This window comes from Nicotiana attenuata, chromosome 11 (assembly GCF_001879085.1).
Source record: "Nicotiana attenuata strain UT chromosome 11, NIATTr2, whole genome shotgun sequence".
Taxonomy (NCBI): domain Eukaryota; kingdom Viridiplantae; phylum Streptophyta; class Magnoliopsida; order Solanales; family Solanaceae; genus Nicotiana; species Nicotiana attenuata.
In genome coordinates this window covers 34,179,363-34,204,765 of record NC_031999.1, presented here as the reverse complement: position 1 = coordinate 34,204,765, position 25,403 = coordinate 34,179,363, and the positions used below count along the sequence as shown (strand labels likewise).

The 25,403-nt window shown below is 36.6% G+C and overlaps 1 protein-coding gene and 1 long non-coding RNA gene across 2 annotated transcripts; both read right to left on the bottom strand.

Annotated features, from left to right (window-relative positions):
* Window positions 14,258-14,989, bottom strand: LOC109235028. The gene is made up of 2 exons (XM_019401041.1): window positions 14,841-14,989; window positions 14,258-14,496 (listed from the first exon to the last, which is right to left on the bottom strand). The coding sequence occupies exons 1-2, from the start codon at window positions 14,936-14,938 to the stop codon at window positions 14,265-14,267; spliced, it is 330 nt and encodes a 109-aa protein (XP_019256586.1). The 5' UTR covers window positions 14,939-14,989; the 3' UTR covers window positions 14,258-14,264.
* LOC109235027 lies at window positions 16,794-18,290 on the bottom strand. The gene is made up of 2 exons (XR_002069295.1): window positions 17,803-18,290; window positions 16,794-16,958 (listed from the first exon to the last, which is right to left on the bottom strand). It is a non-coding gene; the product is annotated as an uncharacterized LOC109235027 (long non-coding RNA).

The window sequence follows — 25,403 nt, the reverse complement described above, 5'->3', positions numbered from 1 at the left end:
TTTTGTGTATTTAAGCCCATGTTTCCTCATTTGATGCTCTCTGTATGTGTATTTGTTGTTTAGTGACTTGTGGGGATGGTTGGTTTGGGTTCGGGAGTTTTGGAGTGAATTGAAACACGCAATTTCAAGGTTGGAAGCTTAAGTTATAAGAGTTGACCGAGGTTTGATTTTTGTAAAAACGACCCCGGAATGGTATTTTGAAGCTTCAATAGGTTTGTATGGTAATTTTGGACTTAGGCATATGTCGGGATTTGGAGGTTCTTAGGATGATTTGGATCGTTTTGCCAAAAGTTGGCAATTTGAAGGTTTAAAAAAATTATAAGTTTAACCATCGGTTGAATTTGTGGCTATCGAGGTCGGACTGTTGTTCTGGGACTTTGAATAGGTCCGTTTTGTCATTCAAAACTTGTGTGCAAAGTTTGGTTTCATGAGTTGCTTTGGTAGGAATCAGATGCTTGATTGTGAATATTGAAGTTCTTGAGTTTCAAAGCTTGCATGGTGCATTTTGGTGTCTGATTCGTGGTTTTGCATGTTATTTTGATGTTCTGAGCTTGCGAGCGAGTTTGTGTGAGATTTATGTACTTGTGTGAATGTTTAGTATGGGTCCCGAGGAGCTCGGGTTAGTTTTAAATTCATTTCGTAATGGTTTGGTGAAGCTTCAGATTGTTGGTGCTGCAACCTCACATTTGTGAAGGTCTGCTCGTATTTGCGATGGGTCACAATTGCGGACACCCAGTTACATTGACTACTAAGGGTAACCTCGCATTTGCGAGGTAGATGGTCACATTTGTAACATTGGTAGGCAGCATGGGCATTTCGCAATTGTGAAGTATAGGATCACATTGCGACATCTGCTAGACAGGTTTGGTTCGCATTTGCGATCCCAGTGTCGCATTGAGGTCGCATTTGCGAACCTCTAGGCGCAAATGCGACATCTGCAGTTGGTTAATAACTGGTATTTTGGGACTTAGACCATTTTATCATATTTTTGAACTCTTGACTGGGTGAGGGGCAATTTTTGAAGAGGATTTTCACACAACGCCATTGGATAAACGATTTTCACTCGATTTTGATATTTTATCTTGATTTCTTATGGACTTCTACACCAAAATCATGGAATTTGAAAGGAACTTTTTACTATATTTTTAAAAAATAAAATTTAGGATTCGGGAAATGATTTGGACTCGATTTTGAAAATTAATCACATATTTGGACTCGTGGGATTAAGAGTAGTCAGGATATTCCCTTCGACTCGGGTTTTGACCGTTGGGCCCGGGGTTGAATTTTATTGACTTTCTGGAAATTGTATAAAGATTGAGATTTTATTGTTTGAAATTGATTCCTTTAGCTTTGTATGATGTTATCGAGCCATTTTTGGCTAGATATGATCCAGGAGAAGGTGATTTTTTAAAGGAAAGGCATTTTTGGAGTATTGAATTGGCTTGTTTGAGGTAAGTATCTTGCCTAACATTGTGTGGGGGAAGAACTCCTTAGGATTTAGCCTTAATTGTTACTCGTGTTATGTAAAAGCAATGTGTGCATGAGGTGACGAGCGTATACACGAGGTACTATGTGTGGCTTATAACCAGATTAAAGTAGGCTATTAATATGCCTTAGTTTGAGGATGTATTTTATATAAAACGTATTTTATCACTTTGTGACTACATGAATGACTGCTACAATAGAGTTAACAGTTGTCATGCTTATTATGTTGAACACCCATCCGTATTTTATGTTATTGTCATGTTCTTGTGCACTATGTTGATACGTTATGAGATCTTTGATAAAAATTTGGCATATCGCTTTGTGATAATTGTAGTACATGTGGACAAATTGAGCAGATTTTTTGGGTGGAATGAGCTCTTTGCTGTGCGATTTTGATTATTGTGATGCGCATGGGGAGAAATAAGGGTGAAATTTGCTCGGGTTTCCCATGTGGCGAATAAGATGTTGATATGCTCATGTGACAAAATAAGGGTGACATTTTTTTTATTGCACATGTGACGAAATAAGAGTGTCATTGTTGATGATGTTATGTGATGATTTGGGGGTGTTTCTTTTGATGATGTGCATGTGATGAAACGGGGTTGATATTTCATCTTATACATGCTTCCTTAAATACCGTCTTGTATTTTTATGAATTGCTAGTTGAATTTGACATGCCATTAGTCTCTACCTCTATTTGATGATTTGTTGTCAAAGTTGGATTCTTCTACATTGAGTTATTATCACATGTTCTAACAAGATTGATTATATTGCTTTTCGTTGCATATTCTGCTGTCAGTAATTGATATATTATTCAGGTTTTCTATGACTAGTGAGTATCATATGAATCAAACCTTGTTATTACTCCACCAAGGTTAATTTTGATACTTATTGGGTGCAAAATATGATGTATTCATATTACACTTCTGTATATTTTTGTGCAGATCCAGGTGTTGGAGGCAATGAATCTTGAAAGTAAGAGCTTGCATCGGTTGTGATGATTCAAGGTAGAGCTGCATGCTATCGCAGACCCTTGGAGTTGTAACACTACGTAAATCCAAATTAGGTATAGACGTGTTAAATGAGTATTAATATGATATTTTAGACATGTGAAGTCCTATCGGGATGAGTATGGGTGGAAATAGTTGTTTTAGAATCAAGACGGAGAGTGATGTGCATAAGATTCGATAAAATCGACTAAGTTTATGGAAGGCCTGTCTTCCAGCCTAATTTGTGAATATATGTTGGGAATTTGAGAAAACTTAAAACATGAAAGTTGTGTCCATTGAAAACCTTTCCAATGATATATTATGGACCCCAAACGGATCTCTGTGTAAAACGTTATGCGTAATTTGCTGGACAATGCGCAGTCTGCAGGCTCAGGTGCGCGCCCAGCTGTCCCGTACACAGAATCGCACTTGTGGCAGTGCCACTACCTTTGATGCACGTTCAGGTGCGCGGTTGGGACTTCATCTGCGTGGGGCGCACCCGGGAAGTCATTCTAAAAGCCCTACCTCGTCCCCCACACCCAAAACATGAAAATTTGGTCTAAAAAAGGAAGCTCTCAATAACCTAACTTCCTCCAAGATCCCTCCATCATCCAAGATAAGTTCTAATGATGATTCCAAGTTAATTTCAATTCCTCAATACCTTATTAATATGGGTAAACCCTTCAAATTATTAGATATTTTATTGAGACAACATTGTTGAGAAAAGATACCCTAGAACTCGAATTCAAGAGAATTGAACGCTAAAAAGGTAATATCTTCACCCTCTAATTGATTATAGCATTAGATTAACGATTATAGACTCTAAGTTCATGAGATATGAGTTGATGGGTTTGATAGAAAAGAATAAACGATTATAGGTCTGGGTTGTTAATTATTGATTATTGATTAAATGAGTTGTTTACCTTACCGGTGATGAAGAATGATATTGATTATAACATTCGAGATTTTAGAATTATCTAGGAGCAAGAGAGTGAGTGGTTGGGTGTAGAAACACCATTAATAAGGACTATGAATCTTTATGCTCACCAAATATTTGATAAAATTCCTAAGTGATTAAAACATGAGCATTAGTGCCAATATTGGTTCCTCTTGATATATATCCCCATAGATTACTGTTGAAAGAGGGGACGAACATTGTGATACGCTTAAAAGGGGCAAAGCCAAAGTATGTGAGGCTAAATCTCTATGCTTGGGAATGTTAATGATTTTCCCTACACTAAGTTTCTTCTACAACGTTACTAATTGCCTTAGAAATATAAATAAGCTTAGTTCCTTAAATAGTTGCAGAATTTCTATTCTCTAGCTTTGTAATTCGTTCATGACTTTCATTCCGAATGTTGTGAGCTTAGTGCGTAATCAATATAGACTTATGTTTGATGCCCATGAGTCTCAGTCTAGATTACTCAACATGTCATAAATAGTTGACGCTTCTGTTCTCATAATCAGTTCATGAATACATGTCTTAATCTAGTCCTATTCAGCATTCCAGTATCATGTAACTCATTATGATTCATCATTTCAGCATCATGTATTGCAATATGATTCTCAATTCCTGATTTTAAATTCCTGAATGTTGAACACCTGTATTTGGGCCTGAGGCCACCGTTTATGCTTTGTGCATCATTGGGCCAGAGGCTGCAGTTTATGTTTTATGCATCATTGAGCCAGAGGCAGCAGTTTATACTTTATGCATTTTTGGGCGTGGGGCTGTAGTTTATGCTTTATGCATCTTTGGGCTTGAGGCCAAAGTTATGTATATGTATAGTTGGGGCCCGAGGCCTCAGCTTGTGCACATATATAGTAGGCCTGAGGCCGCAGTAATTTATTAAGATAAACAGGTGGTTCTTCATTCAGAAGAGGGAGTATTCATCTCCTTACTTCCTTTGTTCAGTTATCAGTTAACAGTGCTCAGTTATCAGTTTAGTTTTAGTTTCAGCATTTACAGTTCTTTCTTTTATTTGCTTTACATACTAGTACAATTCAAATGTACTGACGTCCATTTTGTCCGGGGCCTACATCTTACAATGTAGGTAATGATTTACAGGTTGACGATTTAGAGTGCTAGGATTCTCATACAGCTATTTGGTTATCCCCTATTCTTTCGGGGAATTATTATTACTTTACAATCTTTTAGTATTTTCATAACTTCATTAGAGGCTTCATAGAATAGAGTAAATGTTAGACAGAGTCGCAAACTTTTCATGTTAAGCAATGTTGGCTACATATATGTCTCAGACTTATATTAGTATTTTTGCACTTGATTTATATCATTCAGACTTTTACTATATCCACATGTGTTAGTTTATCTTCCGCATTCAGTATGTTATGATATCACTTGTTGAATTAGCCAGCAAGTTGGTTCGCTCGAACATATGTAGTCAGTCATCGGGTGTCGTGTTACGTCCAGGCACAGGTTCGGAGCGTGATAAAGCTTGGTATTAGAGCCAGGTTAAAGTGTCCTAGGGAGTTTATAAATTGGTGTCCAGTGGAGTTTCCTTTATATGTTTGTGCCGGCCACGCATATACACGGTTAACTACCAAGATATTCAGGATTGTCTCATTTCTTTCTATTCTAGATCGTGCCATGAAGCTTAGAGCAATAGGTAACCTTCTCTTTCTATCGAATTCCAGATGTATCAAATGCCCAAGCGACGGGCAGGAAAAAACCCAAGGTTCTAGAGTGGATGATTGTCCATTTGGGTATAATTATGGAGTACAGGTTGGTAACAGATGAGACTTGAAAGGATGTAATGGATAGTAGTACAGATTAGAGCATAACCTTATCTGGAAGTACAAAAGCAGTTATCATATTTTCTGGTTATAAATTTACCTTAGTTACCAGTTATACAGTCTTTCAGTTAGCAGGTTTATAGTTATTCAGTACGCCAGTATTAAGTTATTTAGTTACCAGATCTTCAATTTTCAGTGTATCCAAATTCTGGTGACTTGTGAGTATACAATGATGCATATTGGTGCTAAAAACAAAAATAAGTAACGGTGATTATAGCAAAGTCTTCGCATGCTTTACGTCCGGATTAAGACCCCAAGACTCGTCGGATGGTGCGGGAAGTGATTTATCAGATGATGGTATACTCTGAAGGACAATTTTGTGTATGGTAGTGTATTCGTGTGTGTTTTATCCTCACAAAACAATTTCATTTTAATTCTTGGAAATGGAGCCACAAATGGGATGATGATAGTTTAGATGTCAGACCCCACAGTGTAACAGGTTAAGAGTTTAACCGTAGCGGGTGTAGAATTGATCACTGTAGTTTTGGCTAGAGAAAAGACAAAGGTCAAAATACCTAGGAGTCAGAAACATTTGTTAGTACCAAAGAAGTGTTTTTCGTATGACTCATGCATATGACGAAGAAGATATGATGTACGAAATGAGGACTGAGAGAAGGCGATATTGAATCTTAGGGAATGATTTTAAGTTGTTCAGATTCATTCAAATCAGAACTAGAAAGTAACACGTTAGTAAGTTACTATAAGAAGATACTATTATTGTGGGATAAAAGATATGATAGTTCCACCTTAGGTTATGTTACTAAGTGTTTACCCTAGAGGTTTATAGTCTGATATGATTTTGAGGTGTATAGAAAGTTTGGGGTTAGATATTCCAATTTCGTTTAAGACAGATGAAATGTTCCCTAAGTGTGATCCATGTACGTAGTTAAAAAAAAAGATAGTATGTGACCGTAGAATAGGGTCGGATGGTGAGGGAAATTAGGAATAACCTTATGATTCACTTTAGTTATTCAAAGCAGAACAAGAAACATTTGCTAGTATATGGTTAGTAAAAGAATAGTAAGTAAGTTTTGAATAGATACAATGAATTAGCAATTTCAGCAGAACTAGTAGAGGTACGATTTGATTTACTTAGCAAGGTTAATACTAGTTAGTGGGTAACAATTTGAAATACCAAACACGTGTTAGAGCCCAATGAGTTTAAGTTAAACCCGAAGTACAGTGACAGTGGAAGAAAAAGAAATCAGCTAGACAGTAAGAGAGCAATCTACAGAAGAATAGCCTTTAAGAGTTATCGAAAAGGGGTTTCCCCAAGATTGACAGTATGAGCAGAGTTAAATCATTAAGATTGTGCATGATAGTTATGAATACATTATCTTTCTGTTTATGTAAGTATTTAGTTTTTTCTTGTATGAAAGATTGCTTAGAAGTAAGTCGAAGATGAGTCGACATTAACGTAAAGCGCAAAGAATTGCAGAAGATAAGAAAAGTTGTTCGAATCCCAACAAAAGTGAAGGATCCGAAAGTACAAGACCTTAACCTTTGGTCTAAGGCGGAGATGTGAAAATTGTGAGTAAGTTCAGTTGGAGATTTAAAACTTGCATAGTTATCATGGGATGTAAAACAATAAAAACATGCCAGTTACGTATCACGAGGGTTCGGAGTACTGGTCAAAAACTTAGCTCACAACAATACTATAACTGTTTTCAGGAAGTACCGTAAAAAGATAATCAAGTATGGGAAGTATAGTTCATGATTGAGGCAGACAAGAGAACTATGGTGAAAGAAGTTCACCACTTAGCCAAGCTAGGAGTTCGACTTTCAGACTCCGAAGATGGTGGAGTTGTTGTCCAGAATAGGATTTATTCTTCCTTAGTAGCCGAAGTAAGGGAAAAATAGTTTGATGATTCGTACTTGTTGCAACTAAAAGAGCGGATTCACAAGCATAAGACAATGGTTTTTGAACAAGGGGGAAATGATGGTAGTTTGACGTACCAAGACGAATTGTGTGTTCCATACATAGATAGACTTAGAGAGTAGGATCGTGTAGAAACCTATAATTCTAGGTATTCTATACATCCAGGTTCCCTGCAGATGTATCAAGCTCAAGGAGATTTATTGGTGGAACTACATGAAGAAAAACATCGTAGACTTTGTGGCCAAGTGTATGAATTGTCAGCAAGTGAAAGTCGAGCAGGAGAAAGCCCAGTATTTTACAACATAATACACATATTCTTGAGTGGATATGGTATATATGGACTTTATAACAGGATTATCTCGCTCATTTTGAATGCATGATTTTATTGGGTGATTGTAGATCGATTTACCAAGTAACTGCACTTCTTGCCAGTAAAGACCATAGATTCAGCATAAGATTATGCCAAGTTGTACATTCAGGAGATCGTCTGATTGCATGGGACTCCATTTTCTATCATGTTAGACCGTGATGCTCAGTTTACAATGAACTTTTAGAAGACCTTTCAGAAAGGATTAGGCACAAAAGTAAACCTTAGCATAGTTTTTCATCCTCAGGCAGATGACCAGACAGAGCGCACTATTCAGACACTTGAGGTTATGTCATTGATTTTAAAGGTAATTAGGATGATCACATACCTGTCATTGAGTTTGCTTATAATAACAACTACTATTATAGTATCAAGATGGCATCATACAAAGTGTTTTATGGGCGAAGATTTAGATCACCAATTGGTTTGTTCGAAGTTGGTGAAGCAGAGTTGTTGGGACCAAATTTGGTCTATCAGGATATAGACAAAGTCAAGCTGATTCAAGAGAATTTGAAAACTTCGTCTTTGAAAGGTGTTATAAGATTTGGGAAGAAAGAAAGCTCAATCCCAGATACATCGGGCCGTATAGGATCCTACAAAGGATTAGGCAAGTAGTTTGTGAGTTAGAGTTGCCACCAGTATTGGCGGCTATACACTCAATATTTCACGTGTCAGGTTATAACATTCAAGTTTCCAGTATTCAGATATTCATGTCAGTTCAGTACTCAGATACTCATGTCAATCCAATACTCAGATATTTATGCCAGCCTAGTACTCAGATTTCGATGTCATTTCAATACTCAAATATTCATGCTAGTTTAGTATTCATATATCCATGTTAGTTTAGTATTTACGTATCCATGGCGGACTAGTATTTACCTATATGTTTCATATTATGTGCATTATGATGCCCTGTGAGGCTTGTGTTATGCTATGATAGCTGGCGGGTGTTTCGGAGAAATGTTGAAGGTAACTAACCTTTTCATTTAGACCTTATATTATAATCTCCATGTCTTTTAGTATTCAGTCATCTCAATATTCAGTCGATGCAGTAGTCATTCAGTTCAGTATCTTAGCAGTTCAGTAATCATGTATTCATTCAGTTTAGTATGCATGTGTTCATGATAGTTCAGTGTTCACATGTTTCCATCAGACCCATTTAAGGTCCAGAGTTAGCCGTAGTTACAACCAGGATAATCATTCGACGACGAATGATCCCAAGGGGGAGATAATGTAACACTCCATAAGTTTAGATTAGGTGTGGACGTGTTAAATGAGTATTAATGTGATAGTTTAGACATGTGCAGTCCTATCGATATGAGTATGAGTGGAAATAGTTGTTTTAGAATCAAGACAGAGAGTGAGGTCCATAAGATTCGATAAAATCAACTAAGTTTATGGAAGACCTGTCTTCCAGCCTGATTTAGTGAATATATATTGGATATTTGAGAAAATCGAAGACACAAAAGTTGTAGCCCTTTAAAATACCTTTCCAATTATATATTGTGGAGCCCGATCGGATCTCTGTGAAAACAGTTATCCGTGTTTTACTGGACATTCCGCAGTCTACGTGCTCAGGTGCGCGCCCAGTTGTCCTGTGCGCGGCAGCACACTTATGGCAGTGCCACTGCCTTTGATGCGCATTCAGGTGCGCGGTTGGGCCTTCATATGCGTGGGGGCTCACCCAAAAAGTCATTTTAGAAACCCTACCTGGTCCCCTACACCCCAAAATACGAAAATTTGCTCTAGAAAGGGAAGCTCTCAAAAATCCAACTTCCTCAAGGTCCCTCCATCATCCAAGGAATGTTCTAATGAATTCTAAGTTAATTTCAGTTCTTCAACACCTTATTAACATGGGTAAACCCTTCAAATCATTAGATATCGATTGAGACATCATTGTTGAGAAAAGAAATCCTAAAACTCGAATTCAAGAGGATTGAACGTCAAAAAGGTAATATATTCACCCTTTAATTGATTATAGAATTGCATTTATGATTATAGACTCTAAGTTCATGAGATATGAGTTGATGGGTTTGATAGAAAAAAATGAATGATTATAGGTTTGGGTTGTTGATTGTTGTTTACCTTATGGGTGATAAAGAATGATATTGATTATAACAATTCAAGATTTTAGAATTATCTAGGATCAAGAGAATGGTTTGTTGGGTGTAAAAACACCATTAATAAGGATTATGAAGCTTTATGCTCACCAAGTGTTTGATAAAATGCCCGAGTGACTAAAACATGAGCATTAGTGTTAATATTGACTCCTCTTGATATATGTTGCCATAGATTACCGTTGAAAGAGGTAACAAATATTGTGATACACTTAAAAGGGGCAAATCTAAGGTATGTAAGGCTAACTCTCTATGTTTCAGAATGTGAATGATTCTCCCTACACTATGTTTCTTCTACAACGTTACTAATTGATTCAGAAATATAATTAAGCTTAGTTCCTTAAATAATTGCCGAACTTCTATTCTCTAGCTTCGTAATTCGTTAACGACTTTCATTCCGAACGTTGTGAGATCAGTGCGGAATCACTATTGATGCACATGAGTCTTAGTCTATATTACTCAGCATGTCATAAACAGTTGAAGCTTCAGTTCTCATAATTAGTTCATGAATCCATGTCTCAGTCTAGTCCTATTCAGCATTCCAGTATCATGTAACTCTATATGATTCATCATTTCAGCATCATGTATTGCAATATGATTCTCAGTTCCCGATTTTAACGTTCTGATTGTTGAATACCTATATTTCGGCCAGAGGCCACAGTTTATGCTTTATGCATCACTGGGCAGAGGCTGCAGTTTATGCTTTATGCATTATTGGACCAGAGGCTGCAGTTTATGCTTTATGCATTATTGGGCCAGAGGCTGTAATTTATGCTTTATGCATATTTGGGCCTTAGGCCGTAATTTATGCTTTATGCATCTTTGGGGTTGAGGTCGCAGTTATGCATACATATACTTGGGCCCAAGGCCACAACTTGTGCACATATATATTGGGACTGAGACTGCAATTTATTTTATTCAGATAAACAGGTGGTTCATCATTCGAAAGAGAGAGTATTCATATCCTTACTTCCTTTATTCAGTTCAGTTATCAATTATCTGTTCAGTTACTAGCTATTAGTTATTAGTTCTCAATTATCAGTTATTAGTTTAGTTTTAGTTTCAGCATTTACAGTTTATTCTTTTAGTTGCTTTACATACCGGTACAATTCAAATTTATAGGTTGACGATTCAGAGTGCTAGGATTCTCGTACCAGCTATTTGGTGATCCCTAATTTTTTCGGGGCATTATTATTACTTTACAGTCTTTCAGTATTTACAGACAGTAAGTGTTTTCAGAACTTCATTAGAGACTTCATAAACTAGAGTAGCTGTTAGACAGAGTCGCAGTCTTTTCATGTTAAGCAATGTTGGCTACAGATATGTTTCAGACTTATATTAGTGTTTCCGCACTTGGTTTATATCATTCATACTTTCAGTATATCCACATGCGATTGTTTATCTTCCCCATTTAGTATGTTATGATATCACATGTTGAATCAGTCAGCTAGTTGGTTCGCTCGGTCACATGTAGTCAGGGACCGGGTGTCGTATTATGTCCAGGCCTAGGTTCGGGGCGTGACAGGAGTTTCATCCTTTATGTTGATACTGTTAGTTTTATATTCGAATAGTGTTGTATTTTGTATATTTCGGATATATTCGGTTAGAGCTCATGACTCTGTACTACCTAATTCTGGAAAGATATTTTGGGTATTGCCATTTTGGCATGTGCTAACTCTATTTCCGCTTTTATATTAAATTCTATCTTAGCATATAATGTTTTGTTGATTTAATGTGTTAAGTGATTGGCGTATGTAGTCTTAGAGATTAGGTGTTATCACGATCCCTATGGTGGAATTTGGGTCGTGACAAGAACACATGTTCCAGGTTTCGAGTCTTGATCTCCTGTTGTTCATCATATTGCTGGAGAAGCAAGTAGCAAATTTGGAATCCTCTTCAATCGATCTCATATTCAAAATTCAAAAATTAAGAAGTATAGTCCTTGAATGAGGTAATAAAAAATTTAAAGTGAAGCTAGATGGCCTGAAGGAGTCAATGTGGAATCTAACAGAATTAGTTGATACGTGGTGCATCCAAATCAGCCACCAAATCCATCACAATACCTATAACCTCCACCACCACCTCCTCTACCACTACATAATATGTCAGTTCTCCATTACGTTACCATTTTAATATCTACCAATTCAACTGCATAAAGCAAGATATATTGAGCATGCTGAAGAGGTTGAAGTTGACCAAGGCATTAGAATACCAAGACACTATGCCTAATATGATTAGCATTTAGATAATCAAGGGAGTAAAGAAGACAAAACTGATGAAGACCATTATTAGAGAGACAAAGAACTTGCATTGGATCCACAAGTTCAGGGTTTACCACCAAAGTTTATGGTAATCCATTCGAGTATCCAACCATGTGTGTCATTGACTTTTCGCCTTTAAGAGATGGTCAATACAATATTGACTTGATTGTTGACTCTATCATTCAAAACAAGGTAGCATATTGCATTAATTCTAAAGTCCATAAAAATATGCATGAACAAGAGAACGAATTACCTAAAAAGGAGTGGATCATGGAGAGTTTGAGATATATTAGAAAATAAGACGTCTTCATGTTATAAATATATATGGCTATCATCAGAGTGACTATCAATGTACAAGGGTTACAATTGCATTCCTAAGAAGAGCATTGAACTCCATACTTCATTCAAAGCTAGACGTGGAATTGGTTAAGTGCTATAAAGTTCTAACACCAATAACTTGATATTTTAAGTTGAAGTTTGGGAGTAAACATAGAAAGATTACACAAAGAAGGCTTGGTACAAAGTTAAAACTTAGAGAAAGTGAGATTTAGTTCAACCACATGCTAAGTTTTCTTACAACGTGAAGAAGCTCTATGATCAGCTAGCAAAATATAACTTGAAACCTGATGAGCATTGGGTCCCCATTCTTTATTATAGCAAATCTTGCGCCATTTATGTAAGCTATTAGACTCGAGGACGAGTCTTTTTCAACCAGCGGAGAATGATGCAAGATCAAGAAAGGCCAAGAATCCAAAAAAAAAAAAAAGTTCAAGAATCCATTCAAGATTAGGATTTCTTTTATTTAAAAGTTAGGATTTGTTATTTCTGGTAATTTGATTCTTGTTTTAGTAGGAATATATTTATAGTTCTAGTTAACTACGATTGTTAGTTGATATTCCTTCCCCGGATCTTGCGTGAACAGGAGATGCTTTGTGCATCGGACTATTCTTTTTTAGTTAGGATAGTTTTTTCTTAATCTTATTCTTATTGTAGTTTAATTAGGATTATTTTTTTTAACCTCATCAGTTTTACTCAGTGTAAGGTTTATTTAAATGGCAATATGCTGAAAATAACTATTGGTGAATAGTTTTTCTATGTTCTTGTTTTAAAAATGTGATTTATCTTCTATTTCGTTCTTCTTCCTTTATTCAACACTACGTGCAATCTTGCAGGATTGAGGAATGAGTGGGTAAGGTTCTTTTCATCTTACATTCTTCTCACTTTAGTTTGAAGAATGCTTTTGCTAGTTTTGTAAAAAAAATTTAGCGGGGTACTTTTGTTTTTCTCTTTTCTATTGCTTGAGTGGTGCAAAACCTTGAAAGTACGTCACTCTTCCATCTACATCACCGGATTCCACAAGCACATCGAATGATACTAAGTAAGAGTTTACTACTATTACCTGATAACGTAGCTTAGTCATAGTACGTTGGTATGTGCATACAAATATACATATTCTCACATTGTTATTCCCTTTCTATTAAGCAGCATCTCCTCCTCTAGTCCTACAGATTCTCCTGTCGCCGCATCAGTGGTAGATTCTCTTTCTCTTCCTCCCATCTCTCTCTAATATAAAATATATTGTTCCCACTATATAAGATCAATTTTATATCATGGAGAGAAATTTTGTGAAATACAACTTTATTAATTAATAATATTTGGCTTAGGTGATGCAAGTATTAGTTGAGAAGTCTAGAATTAATCTGGTGAGTTTATTCATGTACTCTGGAAGAAGAAATCTAGTGGTCTTACCAATTGAGAAATAAATGAAAATACATGTATACACTAATCTAGATACATTGTTTAGTTCATTATAAATTGTTGAAGATATAATTATGTCAATAAGAATATGCTTACTCTAATGACTTAAGTTTTAAATTAGATAATCACACATTTTAATATGGTACCGAAGCAGACAGATGTCCTAGTCGCAGTCTTACTACCACTTGTTATTAAAAAAAAATTCATATGCTTGACTCATGAAAATGAATTAGGCTCACATCATGTTACTTGCTAAAAATCGTTTTAGCATGCTCAAACTGAGCACATTATTAAAATATGAAAATGTTAGGTTTAGGAGCTAGCTTTTCAAGTTCACCATAGCCCTTGCCAAGAAAACTAGCAAATATAGCAACAAAGTCTCAGCCTTCTCTAAGGTTATTGTTTTTATGTGAGAAGCTCCGTGTTTTTGCAGATGGGGCATCACTTGAGGGGGATGATAACCAATTTAAGTGTATGTTTATAATATGTAATAGGTAGCTTAGTCAGTGTCAAGAATGTACACATTGTATATATATATATATATATATATATATATCTCATGGACTGATTTAAATACCTGCTCAAGAATCTTTTCAGCTACATGCTCAACTTGTAGTATTCTACCAACTGTTGGTACAAGACTTTGGTGCCATTTGATGTCAAGCGTTTTGTCCAACTTAATTCCATCGTCAAGAAGTAAGGCAGCAATTCTTGCAGCTTTGAAGCAAATAGCAGCACTTGACGCCAACCCAAGGCGTCCCCGAGATTCTTGAACAGAATCCAAGGATAAGCTTGAGCCATATAGTTCACAGATTTCATCCAGGCTTCTCTGGAAGAAACAGACAATACTGTCAGAAGAATCACAAAAGATAATTGTTGGTATTGGGAATGGACTCTTTATATGGTCTTGGGCAATTGAGTTAGACCCAAGAATTAATTTTTTTATCACGGTATCAGATTCAAGCCCATTCCAATTCTTTGTTTACCCAATGTTGGGCACCCACATTATGTAGTTCATGCTCTAGTTATCGGGCCTTGACGTGCGATATTAATTATATATTAACTTCTTCCGAAGACTAACAGGACTTCCTAATTGAATTATTCCTAAATTGAGTAGACATTTTAAATAATGGAGGAGTATATAAATCAAATTAATATATTAAAGTAGAGTACCTTGAAGTCGAGGGTGTGAGGTGAGTCGGACACAATGTCGCCAGAGAAGCAGCTGAGGAAAGGGACAGTGGAATCCAGCGCCACAATGTTGTGGGCATGAGCGTCCACTATTTCTACTCTCTCCACTGCTCTTTTCAGCTCTTCGAATGCGTCCATTTTCTGTCTTCACTTCCAAAATTTTGCCATATGGGATCCAGATACTATTTATATACTTGAAAAGACATTGAGGAAGTTAGCAACGAACTAGCGAAGTACCCGAATATGGTTTCGATGCTTTCCCCCTAATTATGGATCTTTGAATTTTATATTTTTGTGGTCACGACTACGTCAACTTGGGAGCTTCAACGAATTTTTGCCTATGCAATCCATATTTATTACCCTTCTTTATTCATTTTTAAAATAGTTACACAAAATAACTCCCCCAATAAATTTTGTCACACCCCTTTTTCTACCCCGCAAAAGATAATATGCGTTATGGATTTGTTGGTTAAAGAGTTTTTCCAATTAAAGTGACAAAATTTGAATAGGGCTTATTTTATTGTTCAGAGTCGCCACTTGGAATTGATTTTTTTTTTCGGTGTTCCAAGTCACCATTTATTTGGATCCCTAGTCAAAGGAAGGTTTGACTCTATTTTAATCGGTCCGTGAAAACAAAGTTCGGGTAAGGAATTCTGTTGACCGGGGAGAAGGTATGAGGTATTCCCCAAGTCCCGTGGTTCTAGCACGGTCGCTTTATTGACTTAAACTTGGCTTGAACTAATTTTGGACAAACTGTGATTTATATTATATTCATGTTTTACCTATCTGCTTTTATCTCTTGATTATTAGAGAAATTAAAGAATGTTTTTGAATAATATAAAAAAATGTCATAACCACGCTACGTAAGTGAATGCGTGATCGACGAAATTTATTATTTAATCATAACGGCGCTACGCAAGCGAATCCGAAGTCATGACAAACAATTGTTAGCAAGTTATTTACTTCTAGGAAAATTACTACATTCTAAGAATTTAATTTTTTTGAAATTTATTAAAAGGTCAATTATCGCGCTACGCAAGCGAATCCGCGAGTTTGACAAAGAGTTTATTAAACTAAAAATCAACTGAAAAACTAACGAATATTGTATGACCTTGTTGAATTAAATTATTGAATGTTGAACATCACGTTACGCAAGCGAAATCGTGGAATTAGAGCGCGCCTACTAATTGCCTAGCGTTCGATATAATTAATTGGAAGAAAATGAGTTACTTAATTGGTATAAAAAAAATCTGATTTTTTATTGCTATTTTCTAGCCTTATTGTTGGAAATATTATGCAAATAAATGTTGGACCAACTCTATCTATTTTAAAGGGATGGGCCAACTTCTTGTTAAAGGGGAAATGGGTCAGCTTATGGATTTTAAATGATGGGCCAGCTATTTATTTATTGAGAAAGTGGGCCAATTTGCTTATTTAGTTATGGCATTGGGCCAACATCAATAAAAAAAACATATTTATAGACTTCTTAAAGGCATTGGGCCTATTGGACAAAATCTGCCTTGGCCCATTATTGGGCTCCAAAAACGGGCACAAGCTGAAAGCCCAATGGATTTCAAATCTTGGTTTACTAAGACAGCCCAACTCGGCTATATTGCAAGTCTGGCCTCTTTTGTTCTAAGCCATTAACCTTTTTTTTAACTAGTAATTTCAAACATCTATTTAAGATCTAGCCACTTTTTACCAAAATAAATGTAAAATCCTAGCAGAGATGGTCACATATAAATCTGAATTTTATCACACTAAATAAAGGTTTCGAGCATAGCTCTTTTGTTATTTTTCTTTAAAGAATTGCCTATCACAACTTGGCCAAAATTGCAAAGGTGCAAAATGAGTCTTTAAGCACATTGCAACCTACTTGAAACATCTCATTTTATATGCATCAAAACTATAATAGCTAGTAAAAAATAAATAACACATGAATAAAGGGTGTTTGATCAACCAAGGATTTATATTTTTACATATGAACTACAACAAGATATATTTAAACAATAAAGAAATTTAGCTAAGCCCTCGTTCATTTAAATGGATATGCTCCAACAATCAAGATGAGTTCAAATCTTCTTGTTAATGTGAAAATATCTGCAACATAAGATTAGAGAGTTACCTGAGTCGCAGAATAATAAATACAATAACGAAGAATGGAAGCTCAGCAACTAAAGCAGCATAAAAACAGCAGCAAAACAACCGAAAATCAGCAGCAAATCCACGTTAAAACAGCCTGAAAACTTCGAGAAGAGACCCAGAAACGAACTCTAAAGAGGACTTATACTTTTCTAAAAGTTTGCACTCTAAAATCAACTCCTAAAGCTCTCCATTTCAGCTTACTTTTCATGTGTTCAACTGCTGAAATTTTTTTATGTTTTTGTGTGTTTAAGCAATTCTCTCATTGTAGTGTGATGGAGTCCCTTATAATGAAGAAAGGGCAGCCCTTAAATAGGCAAAGAAAAGCCAACTTTTTGGACAGATTTTGGTTCAACAAAAATCTGTCCAAAAGAGGCTAAATTTGTGTGCTAAAGGCTGTCCAAAAGGTGAAAGGACAGCCTGAAATCTGCTATGGCAGGAGCCAAAGGGTCACTTCAGCCACCCTACTAAAAGCAAGCTACTAGTACCCTACGAAATATCTAAATTTCAGATTTTAACAACACCAATATCAACCTATTGATTCAAATTAAACCAAGTATTAAAACATGTAATTAAATTTCAACACATGTATTATGAACCAACATGAGCAAACAAAAATTAACTATTAAAGCCAAACGGAACGCACGATATCGCTAAAGCGATTTAACAAAGACAAACATAATCAGAAATGGATTAAAATAAAGAAACAAGACAGAAACTAACTCTAAACTAAAATCCAAAAAAAAAAGAAAAAAAAAGAAAAATCAGAAAATTAATAACGGGGAGGGGATTGCGATTTTACCATATACTCGAGCATCCAGGAGACGACGATAGGCAGTGGTACGACTTTCGAGCAAGCTTCTATTGTTGATATTCTTGAAACCAAAAAATTTCGGTGAATCCGAGTCCGGTTTCAGTAATATCAACGACACTGGGCGGCAGTGGGCGGCAGTGGCGGCGGCGCTAGGGCGGCGTGGGTTTTTTTTTGATGTTTGAGTCGGAGATATGGAAAGAGGGGGAGAAGAGGAGGCCGGTGGTGTAAAATTTTTGGAGTTTGGGGTGGTGGGCGGCGGCTAGGGTTTCGGTTAGGCTTAGATCTGCGGAGATTGGTAGAGATTTGGAGGATATGAGTGGTATAGGTAGAAAGAGGAGGAAGAGGGGAAGATATGGTGAAATTTTGGGGTGGATTGGAGGGTTGCCGCCGGCAGCGGCGATTTCCGGCCGGCGGCGACGGGCGGCGGCGAGGCGGCGTGGCAGAGAGGGGGGAGAGGGTGATAAGAGAGAAAAAGAGAAAAGAATTATGGGTGGAAATGGAAAATTTTTTCAGATTTTGGAGGCTTTAAATACCTAAGCCAAGAGTGAATGAGATCCATTGGATCAAGATGGAATGGAGGGGTAAGATTTGATCTTGTTTCATTTAGTGAAACGACGTAGTTTTATTATGAAACTACGTCGTTTTGATCCGGGTCTTGGCAAGCCATCAATTGGTCTGGGTTGGTGCAATTGGGCCAATGATTTGGTCCGATTTTTTAGCCCATTTCACTTTAAAATAACACTAGCCCAAAGTTTTGTTCCTCTCTTAATTAAATCATAATAAAACTCTCAAAATCTACGTATACACACACATATATATATATAGAATAAAAAGACATGGCAAAAATTAAGCATTTACAAATTTATTATCCGTTTATCTAAACCCCAATCCCTTAAGTCATGGAAGAGAACTCCTAAAGCCAAACAGCCAAACCCATGTTCATAGTTCCAAGCTATCTGTGGTTAATCAACCAAAAACAAAGTAATTTTCTTTTAATTCCCATTACTTTTGCAAAATTTGTTGGTTCTGGAATGTGCTAAACTTTTTTTGCAAACAAAAAGAGTGCAACCCAACAACAAACATATTGTACTTATAGATGGAATGATTAAAGTAGCACCAACTTAGGAACAAAAGTCTCATTCTTGAATAGTATAAAATCAGTAATATTTATTCGGAAGAAGCGTTAGAAGGTGATATATAGGTGTATGAGTTTAAAATTCTAGATCTGAATTTTCATTTGTAATTGAAGTATTTTGCTATTGGATTTCGTTGGGTGTTGTTCTTTTGATGTATATGTTGTGATGTTATTGCTGATTTTCGAAGATTTTGTTGTAAGAAAAATCAGACCACCATTGAAGAGGACCCTGAAGCTGGAAAGCATATAAGAGTTTGTAGTTATTTTGTCCGCTTCTAATTGGAGTCTGCCAAAATATTAATAGGAGAACCATACCTAATTTGGAATCAATTTGGTGAAAATTTTGAAGTAACTTTTTGAATTTTGGGTTCGAAAGAGTTGAACTAGCAAATTAAAGAAGACGAATTTTTACTGTATAACAAAATGATATATTGCATGTCATTTTTGTCATGACCCAAAAAATCTCGACCAACGGATCATGATGGCGCTAACCTCACTTGCTAGGCAAGCAAACACTAACAAAAATAAAATTAAAAATCTAACAACATTATATCATAATTAGAGAGTAAAAGCTCCAAAATTAACATAATAAGTCTAAAACCATCGCAACTATCTAAACAACTTCCTAAGGCTGATATTACTAAGTACATGAGCTCTACAGAGTGCCAAATACAAAGTCTGAAATAAACACAATACTTTTTGACTCTAATAAACAGTAATGAAGGAAGTGGGAAGGTGACTTCAAGGGCTTGCGAACAGGCATACAATACTACCTCAAGTCTCCAATGTCAATAGCTAAGCACCCCTCGGGAATCCGCTAGTACCAATCTCTGAATCTACACAAGAAGTGCAAAAGTGTAGTATGCGTACAACCGATTTAGTGTACTCAGTAAGTATCAAGCCTAACCTCGACGAGGTAATTGTTTAACCGGAAAATAGGAATTTCGTTCAAAGCGTAATTTTAGAAGAACTCGGGTTACTGATAATCAAATAAGGAAATAATTATGTAACAAGAAAGAAAAATTGAACTTATAAGTAGCCGAGTAAGCAATATAAAGCAATGTAAATAAGTATATTCCAATAATAATCGGTGTGCCCATACAAATGTTATTTCTCTCCCTTTTATAGCTATTTCTAAGTACTACGTTTCTTTCCTCTCATAATAGAGTCATTATGAGCAATTAATGACATTAATAAGACGTTATGATTGACAATCATAACTGTTTCGTGAAGATTCCACAACGTTTCCCATCATTAATTGCAGATATTACGCATCTGTACTTTTTGCTGTCTGGGTTCATTCCGACGGTGTTTCTTCAAGAGATCCGTGTAACCGTTCCTTCTTGTTTTCTTGTACCTTTGCCCGTACTTATTAAGACCCGCGTCTCTTTGTATACTCTTTGCCAGCTGTCACTCTTCTATTAACCCACATGTCTTGACATGTCAGCCACATAATTAATTCAAAATGCTGACTAGATTTTCCCAGGCTAGGACAAGAGACTCACTTTATAAACCTGTACAAATAATAACATGAAGAAATACAAGAGAACAACAATGAATATACATAAATGAACAGTTAAGAGAGCAAATAAGCATGTTTCCCAATTACCACAATTCCTGCGTACGTCCAAGAGCCGAATCCACATAGAAGGAATGATATACATTAGTAGTATGATCCAAGTCTCCAAACCGCATAAAATGAGTAACATGACAAATCACACAGAAACATCCATCGTGCAATATCGTGCATATATTGCTCATCCTCACCGTACGAAAATACCCACTGTACAATATCTCTCATCCTCGCCACACGAAAACACCCGTCATGTAAATTATTACTCGTCCTCACCAAGCATATGAATATCAACAACAAGCATGGTGGAACGTATACTTATGAGCATGAGAGATGAATAAGTATGATAACACATCAAACAAATTTTAAGGCCTTATCATGATCTTTAACAATTATGTGAATAATCATGTAATCTCATGATCAATTAAAGCGTATGAGAAAAATACATGAAGCAAGACATGGCACGAATAGTCTAATTTCTACCCAAGCATGTCATAACCATAGCTAACGCATATGCACTCATCACCTAACATATACGTCACTTCCAACACATTAGCAAATAGCAAGTAAATTATCTTTAACCTAATTCCCTCAAGTCAAGGTTAACAAAGATACTTACCTCTTTCCGAAAAAAGCTCAACACTCTAATGCTGCCTTTTCCTTAGAATTCACCTCCAACTAGGGGTGGGCATCGGTCGGTTCGGTTCGGTTTTGAACATTATCGGTTTTTCCTATCGGTTATCGGTTTACAAATATCATAACCCGATAACCAAACCGATAAGATATTGGCTATCGGTTATCGGTTAATCGGTTATCGATCATTATCGGTTCGGTTATCGGTTTACCCGACAAGATAAAACAACTAAAATAATTTCGCAATATATAAAACTGTCGAGTTCTCAATTATCTTGAGCCAGAAGTCAAGAAATAGATCAGATTTCCGTTGTCTTTGACAACTTTCTGATGCATAAATATAGGATTACAAAGGTGGAATAGAATATGATTGTATTGTTAATAAAACGTGGTCTTGTATCCTTAAGAACAGTTAAACAGAAGTTTACTGCTTAGGATTCTTAATATTCCAGAAAGAGAAATACTTGTTAAAATTATAAGTGGATAATGCAACAACACCAAATTTATACATTTCTTGACAAAGCCCATTTCATTTCTCATAAAACAGAATCTCCAAAAACGTTTAAAGACTAGACAAACGATTAGAACAAGATCTCAAACAATAGCAGCGCGTACACAGACAGCACAACCACCCCCCCCCCCCCAAAAAAAAAATCCAGAGCCAGAATGCTTTCAAACAAACTAAGAAAAAGATGAAGCAACTAAAAACTTACACGCCGGCCTGAGTCTTGATGGGCTGACTGGTGAGGGCGTGATGCGACTGACGAGTGAAGCCGGTCTGAGTCTTGACGGGATGACTGGTGACTGGTGAGGGCGTGAGCCGTGAGGCGAAGAACTGAGTGAGGGCGTGATCCGTGGTGAGGCGGAGAACTGGTGAGGTTGGGCCGTAGGGGTGCGACAGAAAAATTGAGAAACAGAAAGAGAAACTGACTTACTGAGAATTGAGAAAGAATAGGAAAAACCAATTATGAAACCTAGTATAGTATGTATATACTTAAGGGTAAACTAGTAAATTAGTTAATTCTTATTGGGTTATCGGTTTTTACCCAATAACAGAATTGCAAACTGAGCCCGAACCGATAACCTAATAAAAAAAATTTAGCCCGTTACCGAACCGTTAACCCAATAACCCAATAAATAATTAACGGTTCGGGTTATCGGTTTTACCAGATATATGCCCACCCCTACCTCCAACTGGCTCAAATCTAACTAAATAATACTTAATAAGGTCATAACAATCAATTCCAAATAATAAAGCTTTAATCTTTAATCATTTCTAAAGAGGTTTATAAAAGTCAATCGGGGCCCACATGGTGAAAACCAAAATCGAGGACTAGATCCCGTTAACACATGATGACAATCAATTTTGACCCTCCCTTTTAAAGTTAAATTATTTATGCTTATTAACTGGCAATAGATGTGGTAAAGTATTTTTAAATCAATAATACATATTTTCTTAAAATATAATAGGTAATAATAATCAACAATGTTAAATTAATAGCAATTTGGCATTATATATTTATAAATTGTATTACTCTTACTATTTTGAACTATTAAAATAACCTTTATATTTTAACAATAAGTTTTACAATTAATTTTATGAATTAGTCTTTAATTTATAATTATATTGTCTTATTTACTTTAATTAATCAAAATTAGTTTCATATAAAAAACCAAGTGGTTTGATTAGAAGATTGTTATACCGGCGTGGAACTGGGAGTATATCACCATGAAAATTTTGGTAGGCTTAACACGTACCTTGAGGAAGTTTGATGCTATTTGGATCATTTTGGATAGCTCAAATTTACATCCAGGAGGTAGTTTGCATGGTGTGCCTATTTCTATCATTTCATATCGTGGCACTTTGTTCACATCTTACTTTTAGAGAGCAGTACGGTAGGAGTTGGGTACACAGTGGAACCTAGCACAACTTTTCACTCTCAGACTGATGGTCCAGTCTGAGCAGACTATTCAGATTCTTAAGGACATGTTGAGAGCCTGTGTGATCGGCTTTGGAGGCCATTAGAATCAGTTCTTGCCTTTGGTGGAGTTTGATTACAATAACAATTACCCGTCCAACATTTAGATGGCCTCTTTTGAGGATTTGTATGGTAGAGACTGCCACGCTCCTATTAGTTGGTTTGAGCATGGCGATGCTAGATTGTTGGGTACATATTTGGTACATGATGCGGTGGAGAATGTGAAGTTGATTCAAGAACGACTTTGGATAGCACAGAGTAGACAGAAGAGTTATGCGGGCAAGAAGGATCGTGATGTAGCTTTTATGGAGGGTGAGAAGGTACTCATAAAAGTTTCACCCATGAATGATGAGGTTTGGGATAAAGGACAAGTTGAATCTAAGGTTTATTGGCCCATTTGAGATGTTAGAGAGAATTGGTGAAGTGACGTATAGCATTGCTTTTCCTCCTAGCCTATCGGGGGTACATTCGGTATTCATGTTTGCTTCAAAGGTAGAATGAAGATAAGTCACATGTTTTGGAGTTTATCACAACACATCTAGATGAGAATTTAGCTTATGAAGAAGAGTTGATAGCTATTTTGGACAGGTAGGTTCGAAAGTTGAGGTCAAAGGAGATCGCTTCGATGAAGGTGCTTTAGAAAGGGCAACCGAGTGAGGAGGATTCTTGGGAGACCGAGTCAAACATGAGGAGCAGATATCCACACCTTTTTAGCAGTTAAGATATTTTTCTAAACCCGTTTGAGGACGAACATTTATGTAATAGGTGGAGATGTAATAACCAGACAGATTGTTTTGAGTTCTAGAATCTCATTCCCCTATTTGATGCTTTTCGTAGGTTGATTTGGTGCTATAACTTGAGGGTATGGGTGGTTCGGGTTACGAGAGATTCAGGAGTAATTTGGGATGCTTAGTTCCTAACTAGAAGCTTAAGGTTAGACGAATTTATTAAGGTTAACATTTTGGGTTAACGGGCTCGAATTGATGATTTGAAGGTTCCGATAGGTTCGTATGATGATTTTGAACTTGTACATATGTTCGTTCGGGTCTCGGGTGACCTGGGGTTGATTTGGAACTTTTACTCGAAAGTTGGAATTTTGAACTTAGGAAAGTTTGAGATTTTTGGTTGATGATGTTAGACTTATTACGTTCTATTTATGTTATGACAGCTGATTACGTTTTGTTATGTCTTGCCTTGGTTTTCTGCATGTGTTGGTTTACCTAGCGAGTTTGGATTAGTTACCGTCACGACCTGGGGGAGATTTTGGGTCTGTGACAAGTGTGCTTGAAGGAAAACCAGTAGCATGTAGGAAGAGTTCTGATATTTTTGTAAAGACGAGGGGTTATTTTACAGATGGTCAAACAAGTTACAAGGGATCGGCTACGCATCATCTAAATTCTACTAGTGATGGGATTGGCTGCATTTTGGACGAATACCTGTAAATTCACTGTAGACGTGAATAATGAGCTCAACACATTCGTTCTTAATCATAAAAAACCCTAATAATCTTGTGAGTGGAAAGTACCAGGGATTAGGGAACTCAGAAACCAATACAAACTAATGCTTTCACTTACGGGGTAGGAATGCCAAAAAGATGAAAAAAATGAAGATGCACCAAATATGTGTTTATCTACTGCTCCTCGTCTTATGCTCTCTATCCTAGTTTCTTGAGTTGGACCATCCCTTCTTCTCCGAGCTCTTTCAAAAGCAGCAAACCATTTATGTAACAATTCTTGATGTTAAGAAAAGCTCTTCCTCCAATTTTCGGCCATTACATCGCCTCGTAAGCAAGCTCTCCAAAGGCTCAAGACTACGATCGAGATTTACCCCGAGGGGCCATCGATGTCCAACCTCGAGACAGTGCAGGTCGGCAGTTATGATAGAAAAGTGGGAAGTTCCCTAGGCGCACGACTAGAGCTGACAAAGTCTAGGGCTAGCTCAGACCCGTATCAGGGCATTAAGTGGCTATACCTGTCCCATATCTTTGTAATTAATGCATTTGTACTATGTTCCCCCTCATGTATAAAAGGGGAACCCTTGTCATTTTATAGACATCTGATACTCAATATTGAATAAAAAGAACATTCTCTCTGCTCTCTAACTTAACATATTCTCTTCAGCTCTTTACTTCTATTTATTGCTTATATTCATTGTGTTCTATTTATTGTTCTTCATTTATTGCTTATTATTGGCCATATTGAATCTATCATAATTGTTAGTCCCTCCATCGACTGCCTACGGCAAGGTATAAGACTCGACCTCAAGGCCC

Coding starts and splice junctions, on each gene's coding strand:
- LOC109235028 (XM_019401041.1), bottom strand. CDS start 14,938: ATGCCCACAACATTGTGGCGCTGGATTCCACTGTCCCTTTCCTCAGCT. Junction 14,497..14,840: donor CTCACACCCTCGACTTCAAG/GTACTCTACTTT, acceptor TGTTTCTTCCAG/AGAAGCCTGGATGAAATCTG.